The 18,523-nt window shown below is 46.8% G+C and overlaps 1 protein-coding gene across 2 annotated transcripts; it reads right to left on the bottom strand.

Moving 5' to 3' along the window:
• Positions 1-10,455: 10,455 nt before the first annotated feature.
• On the bottom strand, positions 10,456-17,703 carry LOC136713758 (KAT8 regulatory NSL complex subunit 1). Of its 2 annotated transcripts, none has more exons than XM_066690970.1 (13): positions 15,808-17,703; positions 14,565-14,706; positions 14,417-14,479; positions 14,031-14,128; positions 13,477-13,639; positions 13,187-13,352; positions 12,829-13,035; positions 12,571-12,692; positions 12,351-12,469; positions 12,161-12,260; positions 11,906-12,018; positions 11,593-11,791; positions 10,456-11,389 (listed from the first exon to the last, which is right to left on the bottom strand). In XM_066690970.1, the coding sequence occupies exons 1-13, from the start codon at positions 17,544-17,546 to the stop codon at positions 10,916-10,918; spliced, it is 3,705 nt and encodes a 1,234-aa protein (XP_066547067.1). In that variant the 5' UTR covers positions 17,547-17,703; the 3' UTR covers positions 10,456-10,915. The 2 variants fall into 2 exon arrangements, with proteins under 2 accessions (XP_066547067.1, XP_066547068.1); XM_066690971.1 differs by having other exon boundaries at positions 11,629-11,791; positions 15,808-17,701.
• Positions 17,704-18,523: the final 820 nt, after the last annotated feature.

Below are 18,523 nucleotides of genomic sequence, written 5' to 3' on the forward strand. Positions count from 1 at the left end.
AACCTTCAGCTCCCTCCACAGATTTTCTATGGGATTGAGGTCTGGAGACTGGCTAGGCCACTCCAGGACCTTAATGTGCTTCTTCTTGAGCCACTCCTTTGTTGCCTTGGCTGTGTGTTTTGGGTCATTGTCATGCTGGAATACCCATCCACGACCCATTTTCAATGCCCTGGCTGAGGGAAGAAGGTTCTCACCCAAGATTTGACGGTACATGGCCCCGTCCATCGTCCCTTTGATGCGGTGCAGTTGTCCTGTCCCCTTAGCAGATAAACACCCCCAAAGCATAATGTTTCCACCTCCATGTTTGACGGTGGGGATGGTGTTCTTGGGGTCATTCCTCCTCCTCCAAACACGGCGAGTTGAATTGATGTCAAAGAGCTCGATTTTGGTTTCATCTGACCACAACACTTTCACCCAGTTCTCCTCTGAATCATTCAGATGTTCATTGGCAAACTTCAGACGGGCCTGTACATGTGCTTTCTTGAGCAGGGGGACCTTGCGGGCGCTGCAGGATTTCAGTCCTTCACGGCGTAGTGTGTTACCAATTGTTTTCTTGGTGACTATGGTCCCAGCTGCCTTGAGATCATTAACAAGATCCTGCCGTGTAGTTCTGGGCTGATTCCTCACCGTTCTCATGATCATTGAAACTCCACGAGGTGAGATCTTGCATGGAGCCCCAGACCGAGGGAGACTGACAGTGATTTTGTGTTTCTTCCATTTGCGAATAATCGCACCAACTGTTGTCACCTTCTCACCAAGCTGCTTGGCGATGGTCTTGTAGCCCATTCCAGCCTTGTGTAGGTCTACAATCTTGTCCCTGACATCCTTGGACATCTTTGGTCTTGGCCATGGTGGAGAGTTTGGAATCTGATTGATTGATTGCTTCTGTGGACAGGTGTCTTTTATACAGGTAACGAGCTGAGATTAGGAGCACTCCCTTTAAGAGAGTGCTCCTAATCTCAGCTCATTACCTGTATAAAAGACACCTGGGAGCCAGAAATCTTGCTGATTGATAGGGGATCAAATACTTATTTCCCTCATTAACATGCAAATCAATTTATAACTTTTTTGAAATGCGTTTTTCTGGATTTTTGTGTTGTTATTCTGTCTCTCACTGTTAAAATACACCTACCATTAAAATTATAGTCTGATCATTTCTTTGTCAGTGGGCAAACGTACAAAATCAGCAGGGGATCAAATACTTTTTTCCCTCACTGTAGATATGACAAAGAGTGAAATTAAAACAATTTAGAGAAAATGTGTCTTCTAAGAAGTCGTCTAAGCTTTTTTAGTAGCCTGTTTATTTTGTGTTGCCGAGAAGCAGAGTTTTAGTTTGATACAGACCAAATAGAGGAACTTTGGTTTGACACGCAGGTCTCCGGGGTGTGGTTTGAGTTATGTCACGCACTGCTGTTTCACCTGGCCCAGGGCATTCATATTTACAGATAGGCTGGCCCGGGCTGGCATTTAGGACTTTAAGGCCATCTCAAAAAGCTCAGTCGTTCGGCGACTCAGAAGCTCGGCATTCCTGAGCTTTTTGTAAATCACGGCCATTGTCCAAGGAGTGCAAGGAGCCAGAGGGATTGTGGGAATGTGTTGTTTTTCCTTTTTAAATCCCAGACAGAAAACACTCTGAGCGATGGAGCCTGACATGGAAATAATTATTTGTGGCAATTTTATTTTGTTCTCAGCATAAAAAATGCCCTGGTTTTTGTTAAGAAACATTAGGAAGAGCTACCCATGTATATACAACATATTATTCAGACAAGCATTAGGCTACATTGCCGTAAGAAAACTCTTCCATGTGCAACAATAAAGTAACGATATTTGCTAAAGATCGCTTGTTTATTTCTTCAGTGCTAAACAAATATTGCACTTCAATCACTGCACTAATGTTTCCGCAGCGTTTTTTTTTTTTTAATGCGGCGGTCACAGTTCCCTAGCCCTGACCGTCTTCCCCCCACTAGAGGCCACCAATGTTCCCTTGCCTTTTTTCATTCTATCAATTAACATTCCTCCTCACCCTTGTGCACTTCTGCTCCTGTCCTTTGTTCTCATTGGTCCTGCTCTTGTCTTCCTAGTTTGTGCTCTCCTTTATAAACCCCTCACTCTTGGCAAAGTGTTGTTAGCTCTCCCTGCTTCACCAAGCCGTGTTCTCCTGGTTCCTGGTTCCTGGTTCCTTGTTCCTTGCCCTTTAACCTCTCTCGTGTGCCTTGTCCTTCCTCTTTTGCTTTATGCCCTGTCCTTGTCTCTGTCTCTATCTCTCTCTTTCTGTTCTGAATCTGTTTCTCTTGACCTCCTGGATTTTGACCTTATGCCTGTGACCTCGACCTCGCCTTTGGATTCTCCTTGGTTTCTGTCTGCTCATTGCAGTAGCTCAGTTGGGTCCTGTCTCTAACAGCTTTACGGTCCTCCCACGAGGTAACCGTGACAGCGGCGCACCCAAATTATGGGAGCATTCTTCTAGAACCTGTTGTATTGTAATCAATCACCAAAATGTGTGCTAGTAGATACCTGTCTGTAATTGATTGAGGAGAACCAGTTTGTCTTTAAACAGTGCAGCATGACCCCCTTAAATAATTACTCTTACTTCAGATTTGTAAATACCAGCAATTGTATGATTATTAATTTACTTACCCTTTCCCAGGGCAAATTAGTTTAAATAAAATATGTATGTTTCAAGAATAATCGTATAGTAACAGCAGTCATGGCATTTATAAATGTAAAAACTTAAGTCCTAGTAAGTGCAAGTTTTACTAAAATATACACAGTCAATAATCTCAGGTATAGGATACAGTACCATGAATTCTAATAAGTGCTTATGTCCCGTGGCACCTCAATCTAAAAATATCTGTTATCCTAAAGCTAAGCTAAGTTTAACGCCACTCTGATATATTACTGAGTCAGACCTCAGTCCACACCCTCCCCACACAGGTTGTTTCAGATCTTGGCACAACAACAAGACACCAGGTTAATACAAAAGTACAAATTTCATTATCACAATAGAACATCAGCTATCAACACAGTACGTTATATAGAGAGACATATATTTAGATCTAAAACCGTTTTAAAATGCTTTTACTATACCATAAAATCCATCCCCAAATCTATAAAGGAATGTAATAAAAAATACAATAACAATGCAAACTAAAACTCCTAAAATACTATACTAAAAGTACTCCCTCTCTCTGACTGTAATAAAGCAATGAAGGAATTAAGTGAAAAGCAAACCATAGTTTAAAGTGAATAATTGAATAATTCAATACATAAAGAAACAAAATATGCATATAAAATATATAAAGCAGGGAATGAAGGAAAATAAATACAAAATATATAAAAGTGAAAAATCAGCTGTCACCGTCTGCGACACATATTTATGAACTCTTAAATTAATGCAGTTATAAAAGCAGTCTTTCATATTTTAGAAGGATTAACATCGATTTAACCTTTCAAAACTGAAAAGTAGACAATAAAGATGTCTGTGGCAATTTGACTTGGCACCCGGCCAGTATTTTGCCAGACTGTCTGGTATTTTTATGTACTTTGATCCATGGGCGTCCCAAACATATTGTAGGTGGGATTCAATGACTGAAGGCCGGAGACCAAGTGCCAGAGGGGTCTGGAGGGCTTCCCCCTGAAATTGTTTTAAATGAAACCTCTGGAAACACGACCAGGATTTAGGACTGTGTCCGAAAGAAGCATTTTCGAGTGAAACGGCAGGCACAAGATTCAACAGGTCAATAGAAATGCGCCGAGAAAGAAAACTGTACAGGAGCTTTCACCAGTGATGGAATATGGAGTGAATGATTTTACTCAGCAGAAAAAATCTGAAATTCTTCGATGCTTAGGAATAGGATCAGGATCTTTTGTTTTTCCCATTTTCTTTTGCCCATCATTGAATGACCCACAATGACCCCCCCAGCCCACAATGCGATGCGATGTGTGTATTACATTTAATTCAGTCACTACCATCGCGCTGCTTTAAGCAACATAAAACATTAGTATTACATTTCATTTTTGCATGAAAATACTAGGATGTTACAAAGCAATTCAGCAGGGATAAAACAACAATAAGCTTGTCTTGTTAAACAATGTGTGTATTGCATTTCATTATGGCACAACAACTTTGCAACATCCTGTAAAGCAATATGCTGATAATTTTTCAACATATGTATTATTTTGTATGTTGACACTTGAAAGCTTCCAGAGTGCACGGCCAACCCTAGATCCCACACGGCAGTTCAGATTCTATCTTCCGATTCTATCTCAAGCTGATGTGTATTTTGATGCGTCTCTCTTCCCTGTCTGTCTACAAGTCAAGCACACCCCTCCACTTGAAAATGACGTATTTCCTTTGTAGGCGTGACGGCCACTTTGGGCCCAATCGGGTACCAGTGGAAACGGGGCAAAAGTTTGCACCTGGATCAGGATCTAAATCTAAAGTATGTACAGGGTCTAAGAATGAGAACAGACCATACATGCTACATATGAAGGGGTTTCGGCGCTGACACAGCAGGAAGGTATCACTGCAGGGAGGCTGTTAAACATGGGGATGCCAGGGTGTTGTGGTGTAACTGTTTCATTGATAGTCTTGAATAATTAAATTGAATTTCGAGAATAACTTCGTTGGCCTTTTAAACAAAATGCTTTCGAACTGATTTTCAAAAGGCACTTTTCCCCATTTTTGAAAGCAACCTTTTATGTAGCGGACATATGAATAACATCTATCAACACATATACACACATAATCACACAGCTTTCTTAATTTCATTTGAAGGCAGTTTGGGAATTCAACCTAGGCTTTATCTAGGTTGAGAAGAAGATGTTAACAGTCGGTGCTAAGATTTCCTTACAGAATTAATTTGGAGCTGAGGATCCAGATTGTAAAATGTCTGCTGCTGTTACATCTACAACTGCCACAGTTGCTTTAACTATGGGAAACATATTCATATGTATTAATTTTACAAAGTACACTTAAGAACTAAGAAGTAAATACACTTTAAACACTCCTGTTTATTAGCTCAATGCACTACTGCTGCTGCTTCTGGTGCTATTGAAACTGTGACTAATACTATTGCTGGACGTTACTACCTACCGCTGCTGCTTGCGTGCCGGGCTGTGACACTGTGTACAGAGCAGGGATTTTTATGAGAGGTTAGAGGGTGGGAGTAATCCCGGAGGCGACTGTGTTTGGGAAACTCTAGCTATTCTACAAATATTTACAGTGGACGGGGGGGCTAGGACTGCCACATCAGTACATAACAGTGCTCAGCCCCTCCCCTTCTACCCTGGCACTCACTGCAGCTCAGGAGCTCCGGGCCCTGCGACTTCTCAACATCAACAGCCGGGGATGAGGAATGCGGGTCGGCAGTGTTTATCGGCGCAGTGGCAGGTGGGTATGGACTGCAGGGTGTACTCTGCCTCTCGCTGCCTATTATCTCCTGCACCTCCTCACTGCAGCCTACCCTCTCTGAAGGCTTCTGCGACTTCCTGGATAGCGGAAAAACTACAAAACGACCAGATTTTTACTTAGCTAAATAGTAACTTTTTAATTCCAGTCAAATCTGCACAGCGGGCTTTGTTTCATCTTTTGGAATAATAACAAGGGTCATTTAAAATAAACCCCACCTACAAAAAGAAAAGTTGTGTAGGACCACAATCAAACGCACACAACAAATCATGGTCCCTGTGGAGGGAGTGCCGCAGGCCTGTGCAGAGGGCGAGGGTCAGTGACTTGGAGGAATCAGCTTCTGGTCTGACCTGTTCGAGGAGGTAAACGGGTCCTGGCTGCCTCCAAGTCTTTCCTTTCCTCCTCTCCCTGTGGTCGGAAACAGAGTATGTGTTCCCAGCACTGCGTCTGCTGAGCTGTGGTAAAGAATGACAGATACAGATCTTGAATATTCTCTCTTTACTTCCTTGACCACAGACACCGGGGTTTCCCCTGGCAAGGCCGTGTTCAGCAATGAAACAACGCATTTGGAATGAATTTGAATGATCTGTAGTTTAAAGTTTGGAAACCACAACAGCAGCAGCACTCGTGACATTACGCAGACAGACTGGTGAGTTTGTAGTCTGACTTGGCGGTGTTGTAACAGCTCAGTCAAGGCACTGTAGGTGACTTCTCCAATGATGCATGGCCAGCCGCCTGTAGCCTGGGAGCAACAGACACTGGAAATCAAACACTGCTGGGGATCCCGAAGGGTTTACCGCAATACTTGTGAATTACATAAACAGAGATCAGTCTGAGTTTAAACTTGGAGCAGCTCAAGGATGAAGGGAGATTTTTAAAGATCCCAGCTGGAAAAATGAAATTATTGTGAAAGGAAACAGCAACTCCTTGTTCTGGCCCCACTTAAAATTTAGATTTCAGGTTTATAGTTCACATTGCCTGTGAAATAACTAAATATGTTCATTTGGAACGTGTTGTATGTTTCCTTTGTTCTTGTTAAATGCATCTAATTTGCACTTAACACGTCCACCTCAGCGCGTGGCACCGTCGCTTCACATTGTCCACTGTTTCATACGTGCACCTGTTCATGTTCAAGTAAATAAGACAACCGTTTGACAATTTACATTTTGACAATTATCAAAAGGATGGTTTAGATTGCCTGTCGTCTACAGGTTTAGAGTCATTCAGCACTTTGCTATTAATGCTCTTTGTAGAATGCAAAACGCAGTTACATTTTATCAAATTGTCAAATTGACAAACAGGTAAAATCGACTGAACAGAGAAAAGCACGCAGGGTGAGAGTCCATTGAAACCAAATGAACAACGCTTGTCCCAAATTGATACTACACCCTTTCTTATCTGAAGATATTCTGGGCAAACCCAAAACAGCAGCTTCACCCGGCAACAGTTTCTTAAGAGAGGACACAGAATAAAAAACACTGTTTTGAGTATTGTCAATTGTATTAATCCTCTAAGGCCATACATGAATCCATAAAAATTGTAAGATACATTGTACCTTTTCAGAGTGATTTAACTTTACTCCCTTTTGTTATTACAAGTAACTAAGATGAATAACTAAACTTACTACACTGCAACTGTTTAAAAATATATAACTGAGTGTATCAAAGAAAAATCAACATTTCACAGTATTGTCAGAAGAAATAACCAGCTTGAATTCATAAAGTTAACACCCAACGACTGTTTGGAGAAGGAAAATGTCTTCAAGACATTTAAGAGATTGTAAACAAAAGAATTAGACATCTATTTTTCTTCCTCAAGTTGAAATGTACGATGTCACTGTAATTTCATTAAATTGTTCTATTGGTATAAATATATGTAATTATATATGTATATATACATATATACACACACAACCGGTCAGAAGTTTTAGAACATCTACATTTTTCCAGTTTTTATTGAAATGTACGCAGTTTAATGTCTCAAGTGTACTCTGAAATTAAAGCATAGAACAAATAAACAATTCATGGAATCGTTTTGTTTAACAAAATTTAACCCCTTAAGCTGGCAAACCCCTCTGGTACACCAAATCCGCGTGCTTCTCTTTAATCACGTGAACACTTTACTGTTGTGTTGTTTGCCAAGTGATTGGTATCCCATGAAAGCTGAGACTCTCAGCTTTCTAACGATGTGAAGCATTCTCTGATGTGTTTTTTACCCCCGCATTTACATTGTGATTGAAACGCGCTGGTAGCCAAGAGAATAAGCTTTCAAACGATGTGCGCATTGTAGGAATACAGTATCACTTCTATGCACAACAGCTGTGTGTAACACTGCCAGATAATGCTTAAGAGGGTGTAGTAACAGTATATAACTCTGAAATGTACAATATTTATCAGTTTTGGGCAACCTAAACTTTTTTTCCTGCTTACCTTTGTACCATTTCAGGTTATTCACTGGACTTCAACTGCTTACATTTCAATAAAAACTGGAAAAATGGGGTTGTTCTAAAACTTTTGACTGGTAGTGTATATATACTAATTTGTGTCAGTAAAGAAAAAAAAGTTGAGAATCTAAAATGGGAACTTAACAACTGATTAGAACTGTGCACCAGTACATAAACGCCGTGTGGCAATAATGTAACTGTGGAATGTGGTTTAAAGTTACAAAACATAATTACTGAAATCAGGGGCTGGTTACATATTCCTTATTAATCTTAATTTAGTTTTCTCTGTGGTTTAGTATCCTGCAAGAGGATGCTACACCCTGATCAGACTGCTGTCTGTAGCAACCATCTTGCTATTGCACAAGCCTATTAATCTATTCACCATCTACATTTGCTTTGAAAAGCCTGGTTCTATATTTGCAAAATGCTGAATGACTCGGAGTCTGAAGACCATGAGGCAATTTCAAACAATCCATTTTCAAAACTTCATCATCATCAAAGTGACCGTCTAACATTTGTCTTGTTTGTTTACTTCATATATTTGTGAACTTTTTTCATCAAGTTGAACATGAACAGGTGCACGTATGAAACAGTGGACAATGTGAAGCGACGGTGCCACGCGCTGAGGTGGACGTGTTGAGAAATAAGCAATAAGAGTAACACCTTTATCACTCTGAAGATGCGTCAGCTCACACCCTAACCCAGGCTCAACCATCGTGACTGACCTGTCCGTGAATCTGCAGGTGACCAGCAAACCCCTGAAAAAGTGGATGAGGCTCTACAAAGCAGTTTATATCCCAGACAGCAAGATATTCTTGTGCTTTGTGCTGTGAATATAGTTGTTGGGTCTCTTAAAAATAAATAAAAAAGTGACTAAAGGTTGCATTCATAGATTGTACATATGCCTGTGGTACTGGTGACCCCAGTAAATTATGGTTATCTCAATGTTGGCTTTTTCAGGATGCCACTGTATCTGTAAACACCTTCACTATCTGTAAACATGAGCAATCAGCTTATTAATAAACTACAGTTAAAACAGTTATACTCTCCTTTTGAATGCTTGTTTCTAACCGTTAAACTGTAAAAAAAAAAAAATTGTCAATTCAATTCCTAATACACGTTTCAATAATTTCAATGTCGGTGCTTGTATGTCTACATTTCCTTCTTCTTTTCTTAATATCTTTCAGGGCATTGTTCCCGTTTGTGCAAACCTGTTCCTTTCTTGGTCGCTTCCTCCATTTTCTCAGTTTCTCTCTCTGCTTCTGCATGTTTAAGAAATAAGCACAAATCTCAATCTCAAAGTAGTTCCTACCCAATGTTGGACTCTTGTGACGGTCTCACTCTCTCTCTATCTGTCTTTTGTGGTCACCCCTGTCCTGGGACTGCTCCTCCTGCTCTCTGTCTGTGTGCGTTTGCTGATATCCAGGAAACAACAGCCCACTACCCAGGCCCATGCCCCTTCTCTACAGCTGGGTCTCTACTGCCAGCTCTGTCCACTGGTCCAAATCACACACTCACTAAAACACAAACAAAACAAACATGTTATATAATTATATAATAGGAATGGAACTGGAAGAAGTAACGCATGAGAAAGATCTAGGAGTCTATATGGACTCATCACTTTCTCCATCCAAGCAATGTGGGGAAGCAATAAAAAAGGCAAACACAATGTTAGGGTACATTGTCAAAAGTGTAGAATTGAGAACAAGGGCAGTGATGTTCAGACTGTACAATGCACTAGTTAGAGCTCATCTGGATACTGTGGACAGTTCTGGGCTCCACACTTCAAGAAAGATATCGCTGCTCTAGAGGCAGTTCAGAGGAGAGCAACCAGACTTATTCCAGGTCTGAAGGGAATGTCCTACTGAGAGACTGAGGAACTGAACCTTTTCACCCTGGAAGAGAGGAGACTACGTGGGGACTTGATCCAAGTCTTCAAAATCATGAAAGGCATCGACCACATCAAACCAGAGGAGCTTTTCCAGATCAGCAGGGACACACGCACCCGGGGACACAAATGGAAATTGGGCTTCAAGGCATTCAAGACGGAAAACAGGAGACACTTCTTCACACAGTCATCACAATCTGAACAAACTCCCCAGCGATGTGGCTGAAGCTGAAAATTTGGGAACATTTAAAATCAGACTGGATAGTATCCTTGAATCACTTATTAATGGACACCAATCGAGCACGATGGGTCGAATGGCCTCCCCTCGTTTGTAAACTGTCTTATGTTCTTATGTAACCTTAGCTCACATTATGACAAAAGAGAATATAGAATACGCAAATACACACAATGGTAGGCCGGACCTACAAAATCATAAACGGAAAGCAGGACTTCCAGAGATATAGTTTGATGGGTCGCACAGCACCTTACTAGTCAATCTTGATTATTAAAAGATGTTAAGAATGTTACTTTGCATGTAAGAAATGTATCCTAACTGCAGGAACAGGAGGCGCCATCTGCAGGTCTCGCTCAGCTCTGCAGAGAGGAAGCCAGTGCAGCCAGGAAGGGCACCATCATGTGGCCACAGCAAGTCCTACAGCCCACTAGCAAGTTCTTAACCAAACCTCGGCAGATCAATTATTCAACAACAAGAAATCTGATTAAAGAGGTTTATTTCTGTATATATCAATATATTGTTTGTTTTTTAGTTTTTTATATATTACCTTTGCACCTTTCAAGCATTCTGAGCTTTCTGGTCATAGATTTGTTTTTGCATGTTTTGGTGTACTTTTACAAATATCAAATCACTGGAGAAAACCTCACAAGCGCCTCTCACCGCTGAGGGAGCAGGTCTACGTGGGGAGGGGGGGGGTTGATGAGAACTTAGTCCGAGACAGACACAAACAGATACAGAGAGAGAGAGAGAAAAATGCACAGAAATAGCTTAGGCATCTCCAGCACAGCGTGGAGACAGAGGTGGAGAGAGAAGAGAGCCTTTTGCATTGGTTCCCAGGCATCAGGTGAAACAGACAGATGTGAGTTGGGGTGAGTGCAGTGGGGCATTTGTGTAGCGTGTCTGGGGCCCTCGTATCATCCATATGGGGGCCCCAGGGTGTCAGCACCCTCCTCGTAGCAGGTGATTAGTTTCAATACTGCAGATTCCCCCCGCCCCCTCTCCCTCAGCCGTGGCCGCAATGCACCGCATCTGTGGGGGCCGGGAGGGTGGCGGGAGAGGCGTTAGGGGGATCTCCGGTTCCCTGGGCGGGTCTGTGGTTGAGAGGGGGGGCGCAGGGGGATAGGACGTCTCTGTGGGGGAGAGGCAGCAGTCAGAGCGTCGAGAGGAGGTCCTGAGTGTGCCGCCGGGGGGCAGGGCGGCGGGCTGGAGGTCCTGGGCGGGCAGCGGGGGCCTGGGAGCGACGGGGGAGAGTTCAAGGCTGCCCACAGAGATGCCTGAGTCGGTGCTGTGGCTGCGAGCCCCGGTGGGGTCCTCGGGGGGGTAAGAGGGGGGCGGGGAGGGCTCCTCCTCCTTCAGCGACAGAAGCTCGTCCTCCGAAAGTGGGAACGACCGGCGCTCCCATGGCAAAACTGCCTGCACACGGAGACAAGAAGCACAGCATCAACAGACAAACTGTAGTAAACCGAACCTCTTATTTAACTCTTTGCTATTCATTGAACTGAACCAGGTACAGATTTGTCTTCAAAATGTCAGTGTTGGCCAGGGCTCGGGGGTCAGACTATTGTAAGCAACCAATCATACAATACAATGATGGATATAAAGGCTGATGTACACACCCACACAAGTTGAAAGAATACCATCCCCCCTCTCACCAGCTCCTCATCATCAGCCAGGGGCCCGCTACTGTCCTCAACTTCGGGGGGGCTCAGGGGCCACGGCTCCCACAGGTCCTCAGGGATCGGCTCAGGCGACGCAGGCTGGCCGTAGCCTAAAAACTGGGGGGGCAGCAGCTTTCCCTCTCCCCGTGCAGAGGACCTGAGAGAGAGAGAGAGAGTGAGTGAGTGAGTGAGTAAAACCCCGTGATGAAGGTACGACAGACAAGACGCAGAATGCCACAGTGACACTGAACCCCCCCACCCTCACACTAACCTGCCCCCCCGGCGCTGGCTGGCTCTCTGGGCCCAGCTGCCCCAGCGGCTCCGCTCCTGGTCCTCACACACAGAATGACGGCTGAGAAACACTGCATCCAACATGTCCTCCACCTGCGGCACAGACACACAGTCACAGTCACGGACTCACACACACGCACGCACACACACGCACGCACTTACATGCCTGACTGACAGATGGACACAGCACTCTCACAAACAGACAGACAGATGGATGGATGGATGCAAAGCTCACCTCTTCCCCTTCTTCCTCTGCAAGAGATGATGGGGGGTTCCCAGGGTCAAAGGTCACCTGGCCAGCAGGTGAGAGAGAGGCACAGTCCAGCTGCCTCCAACTACAAGAGAGAGAGGGAGGGAGGATGAAGGATGCAAAGCCACACACTATACCATGCCAGCTGTGTCCGTGTGTGTCCGTGTGTCCTGACCTGGGGGTGAGGATTTCTTTGTACTGCAGTTTCTGGACACGCGCGCCCCCCCCCAGGCCCAGCGGCATCACCATGTTATTGATGTCAAACGAGCTCTCGCCTCGCCGCCGCCGGCTGGGCTGCAGACAGAGCACAGGGGCCAGGAGTGAGTACAGTGCAACAGTTTGGTCACCATTACATTCACATTCACATCAAACGCAGGGAACACTGGCTGACCCACCTGTGGGGGAGTGGAGAGGGGGGTCTCAGCAGCTGTGTGCAGGGGGCACTCGGGGAGGGGTCTGGTGACGACACTGAGGCTGACCGAGCTCTTGTTCAGCTTCTCACTGCGACCGTCGGCACCTGGCAACCACAACAGACAGTCTAGCGTCCCGATAAACACCACAGTGCGTAACAACAACACGCCACGATGTTCCAGAGTGTGTAGAAAGACTGTGTGTCAAGTGGCCCTGTCAGGGAGTGTATACGTTTTACTCACAGGTGGGATGTGGAGGGTGAGGGGGTGTGTGTCCGGGGCTTTGGTGGGGGTCGGGGAGTTTCCTCTTCTGTCTTGAGAGCCGCTGAGGCCCCCCAACCCTAGAGTCTAGCCAGGGAGTGGGGAGTGGCTCCTCCCGCCGCCGGAGAGCATGGCGGGGGAGAGAAGGGCAGAGTGGCGCAAGTCCACAGTGCACAGCCAGGGGAACATCTGTGGGGGAGGAGGAAGAGCCGTTACAACACAGCTACACCATGTACATTGTAAATAAAATAGAGGGGCATCTGAGTGGACTCACTATTACACAATAGACCTTCTTGCTACACAGTAATGTTCTAACCCAGCTTGTGGCGGGGGGACTCACCGCGGGGTTGGGACAAGACATGGTGCAGGCAGGGGTCCAGCCTGACCCGGCGCTCCCACACTGACCCCCGAACACTTCCTGCAGACTGGGGGGACGGTGGACCGCCCCCGCACAGCACACACACTGAGGGAGGCTCACAGGAGCACTGCACACAAACAGCCTGAGACTGAGATTGAGAAAAAAAGCAGAGAGAGTTTGTAAGAAGTAGAAATAATTAACAGAAGCGATAGCAACATGACTTTTTAGGGTTATACCAAACAAGAAAGGACAATTTCGCCTCCCTCTCTCACCTTGGTCCTGCACGGCGGCCCCCCACCCAGGCGGAGCAGCTGGCCCTGACGGCGTTCCTGCAGCGCTCGGACCCGTGCCGCCGTGCCACTGTGGTTGGGGGAGCAGGGGAGGGCCTCCTCTTGCAGCCTCTTCCTGAGGGGATCCGGGGGGCCGGGCACAGAGCTGGGGGAGAACAAACACTGTGAGGGTAGAGCTGGAGTATTTGATTAGACTAGGTCTGAGGTTCTCTCCAGGGCCAGAAACTGTGTGTGCTAAATTCTGTTAGTTGATTAAATAATTAATTGATAAAAGGTATTGAAGCAAAAGGCAAATTAACTGTATTGTGCCCCAGTTATCACCCCCATTGACCAACACATGCAGAGAATCTATCACTGTTACAAATCTCTCCAGATCAAGGTCTCCCACTGTAGAGGACTGGTGCTGTTCAGGGCAGGCGATATGAAGCCGCGTGTTAATCAATCTGCTGTGGTTACTCTGCTCTGTGGGTATGAGCTATGGAGCAGGACAGACACGCAGGATGCCAATGTCCCAGGGCTGTGTGTGGCTGACTGACCTGCAGAGGGTGCCGTTGGGTGGACAGGGGGCTCGAGGGGGTCTGGGGGGAGTGGAGGTGGGCAGCACATCATCCAGGGAGTGGGGCAGGTCTCTGGTCTGAGAAACAGAGGGACAGGACAGAGTTACTGCTGGACCAGCCAACGCACACTAAATCCACACTGAAGTGCTCTACACGCAAATAACACTCCACTATTGTACAGCACAATAAACACTGCACTATTTACACAGACATAAACACTGCATTATAGTACAATAAAATAAACTGGTAACTATACTACATTACAATGCACTGCAATAAACCTCTGAAAAACACTCCACTAGAATAAACACTGCACACAGTGAAGCGACACACACGCACAGTGCACTGTAAGATGGGTGCATTACCTGTTTGTAGCAGGAGTTGAGAAGCTGGCCGGGGTGAGGAGTGTCTTTCACTACAACCGGCACCTGTACACACAGACACACTGGTTATATCACACTGACACAGTGCTGACAACTCAGAGACACACAGTGGGGGGGTAGTGTGCAGTACCTTGTCCTGGCGCAGGCGTGAGTGCAGGTCAGTCTGGGAACGGATGCGATACTCCAGGTCTGACACCTGAGCCTGCAGCCAAGCCCACCTGCTGCCCAGCCATGCCCGCCGCTCCGCCCACTGCCACTCTGCACTGTCCCGCCTGGAAGAGAGAGAGAGAGGTCAGCAATCTCACGTCAAAAATAAAAACATTTATTGGTATGACAAGGTTACATCAGTTTTGCCAGTCCATTTAAAGAACAGGGCAGCGTAGGAAATAAAAAATAAAAAAGTTCCAATTCCCATTACTCAGTGACTCAGACTCTTGATTGATCATTTCTAGGGCCTCCTCCTTTCTGCTGATCAATACTCAACACAGCGCTGACCCCAGGCTAGTCATGCGCCTATCCATATACGCTCCAATACGGCATTGATCGGTACAGCCTGATCAATAGATCTATTAATACACAGTTGTCAAATCACATTATTTTTCTGGCAAGCTAAATCGCCAGCTCTTGTGCAGAATCCCAGAGAATACAGGTACAGCTCATTTATACCGTCTGAACGAACAAGCAGAGAGATCCAACTTCAACTGTCAATATTTCCACTTCATTACACGTGAAAACCAGCTGCTTTGAAATAATCTACCCCGAGAGTGGGCCTAAGAAGTACAGGACTTTCCAGAAGATCAAGAGCAGTTATTCTGGGGAACGTCATCAGAACTTGCTACTGCCTCCCTACACCCACACAGACACACGCAGAAGGGCTCCACGACCTCTGACCCCTTCCTCCCCCTGCCGAGTTCCAGTGGAAAGTTCGGGCCTTCCCTGGGGAGTCACTGACAGCCAATATGGATGATGACTCTCTGGATTCCTGCGAGAGCAGCTGGATGACATCCTGAGTTCGATCGGTTACTAAAACCCAAGCGGGCAGCACAGTTTAGCTCATGGTGCCCCTCTCCGCTCTCTCTCTCTCAGCGTACATGCAAATTTACATTCAAATTGAAATATTTTAAACAAATGACCCACACAAGGAGCTGTGTCAAGCAGTATTTAAACACCACAAACACGAACCACGTGCAAGCTTCCTCCAAGTCTTTCAGCTGAAGCGGCGGAAGTCTCCCCAGTAAGTTCAGTGTCGGCCACTGGTAGCTTCACCCCCCCCACAGTGCAGGGGCTTGAGTGTAATTACTGAGTAGGTGCAGGGTCAGCATAACAGTTACTCAGTGTCTACAGAATCAGTGCGTAGCGGTGTGGGTACTCACAGTGTGCAGGGCGGAGGCAGGGCTGTGTGTGTGTGGCCCCCGGCCCCCATGTTGTCCTCTGCGTCACCATCGCTGTCCCCCCCCGAGCTGCTGGCCGTGGCGTCAGAGTCCAGGGCGCTCTCCACAGTCCTGAGGGTGGCCGCACAGCTCCGAGCCAGGCGGGTCACCTCGGCCGTGCGGGGCAGGCGGAGGGGCTGCAGGGCCCCACACAGGAAGGGTCTCTCCCCCACCGGCAGGACCCTCCCGGCCACTCCTTCACCCCCTCTCCCTTGCTGCAGCTCCAGTCCGCTGAGCTGCTGCACCACATGTCTCTCCATTTGCTTCACCTGCACCGCCTGCAGCCTCCTCCACAGTCTCTTCGTCTGGGCCTCCAACTCCACCTGCCTTTGACCCGCCTCCCGTCTCCCCGTTTCTATAGCCTGCAGGCTGGGGACCCCCACAGGCCTGCTCACCTTGCCCTCCACAAGAGCAGCCGCGGCCCCACGGCTGCCCGTGCTCAGGCCATTGGGGGTCGGTCTTGACCTCACACCGTTCAGGCCCACACCGCCTCCCTTGGTTGTGAAATGAAGTGCACTATTGCTTTTCTTGCCTACACTTAGCATGTCATCTGCTCCCTGGCTAGCCTTCCTAAAAGCCCAGCCAGGCAAGCTCACTGCCTGACTGGCATCCAGCCTGGGACAGCAATCCTGGAGCCTGGGGAGAGAACCAACGCTGGGCCCCGGACCAGGACAGGGCTGCGACAGAGCTGGAGAGTGGGTGCTGGCAGGCAGTGCGCACCTGACACCATTCCCACCAGCACGTCCAGGCTTGCTTTGGTCAGCAGCTGTGCTGGTCAGGAAGGAGCGCACTCTGTACAGCCTAACCCGGCCCTTGGCAGATCTGGGCTCCCGTCCATGGCTGCTATTAATATTATTAGGGCAGCTGTCTCCTGTCGTGGTGGAGAACCAGGGCACTGTAATCCGGGCCGAATACGCAGCTCCCTCGCATCCTCTCGGCTCCACACGCTGCAGGCGGTGTGTCCGGGCTTGGCCGGGCTCGGGCACCTCTGTGCGGCTGTTACATTCTCTGCCCCCGGAGAGTGCTGCGCGTTGTGCCGGTACCGTGAAGCGCACCCTCTTCGGCGCCCTGCTCAGGCCGCCTCCCTGCCGCTTAGCCGTGGCTGGAGCAACGGACCTGCCCGCAGTCTCTCCCTCAGAGCCGGGCTCTCCGTTACTGTACCTCGCCGTGCTGGAGAGCTCCTCTGGGGTAACCCGCCCCGCTGCGCCCACTGTCCTGCTCGTCCGCAGCCTCTGTCCGCCCCAGTTTCCCCCCGACTTTAATCCGCTACTTTTCTCATCAATATTAATGTTCCTGGCTCCGTCTGCCTGCTCTCCCTTTCCGCCGGCGGCGCCACGGCGGTCCTCCCCGCAGCCTCCCGTCTCCCCGCTGCTGCCACAGGCGCTGTCCACACGCACGCCATGGCCTCCACGGAGCGCCTCTGCCTCGCTGTGGGTGTAATCATCGCTGTTCATCTCGGTTTGTTCTCGGGCCCTGGCGCTGCCGGTCTCTGCCTCGAAGCCAGGGGCTGGAGTAGTGTCCGAAGCGGCGGCAGAGGCAGCACAGCCTCCCTCTCCATTTACCAGCTCAGCGCCGCCGTCTCCTCCGCTCCCCCGCTCGCTGATGGACAGGGCTGCGGCTGCCCCGCCTCCACCGACCGCCGCACTGCCGCTCATTTTAGGCCAGATGAAGTAAAAATACATCGCCGGCTCGACTGGGTGGCATCGCCGGGAGGACAATCGAGCCCCCCGCCGCCTCTGCCTCCGTGTCCCGGGGAGACACAGAGGAGAGAGCTGCCCGTCCCCGCCTCTCCGCTGCGCTCTCTCCCGTTATGCGCTTCACACGCAGTGCGCAGGCGCATGCTATCCCACTCTAAATCGGGAATGTGTTAAAGGAGAAAGGAAAACTACACTGACTGATGCCGCACGATTTCATCCTCCTGCCAGTGTCTTAAGGTATCCATGTACATGGGGTTTATACATGCATGTGGAGACACTGCTGTTGTGCCCTTGAGCAAGGTACTGTACCTAGATTGCTCCCGTAAATGCCCAGCTGTATAAATGGGTAAAATGTATACAAATAATGTGATATGTTGTAACAATTGTAAGTCACCCTGGATAAGTGTGTCTGCTAAGAAATCAAGTAATAATGTGCTTGATGTTTATTGATTTATTTTCAGCCTATGTGTTGATGTTCTCTTAGATTTGTATTAGATCACTGTTGCTGATTAATAATAATAATAATAATAATAATAATAATAATAATAATAATAATAATAATCTAGGGAACGAGTGAAGCCCTCTGTGCGCCTCCAATGTACCCTTCAACCGACACCTCCGGGAAGTTGATTCCTTATTATTATTATTTTTTTTAAGTAATGGTTTATTTTCTTAGTTCTGTTTCTTTGTTTTTCAATAAATAACTAATGGTTACTTATTCCTTATTTAATATATATAAAATAAAATAAAGACTACATATTTCTCTTTGCACGATTTTCCATGAAGTGGTTAATGGTTAATGGTTAATAATGTTTTTATATATATATATATATATATATATATATATATATATATATAGTGTGTGTGTATATTTATACATCATCACTATTCTATCCATCTAGAATTATTAAGAATTATTAAGTATATATATATATATATATACACATACATACATACATACA

This window comes from Amia ocellicauda, chromosome 18 (genome assembly GCF_036373705.1).
Source record: "Amia ocellicauda isolate fAmiCal2 chromosome 18, fAmiCal2.hap1, whole genome shotgun sequence".
In the NCBI taxonomy this organism is placed as follows: domain Eukaryota; kingdom Metazoa; phylum Chordata; class Actinopteri; order Amiiformes; family Amiidae; genus Amia; species Amia ocellicauda.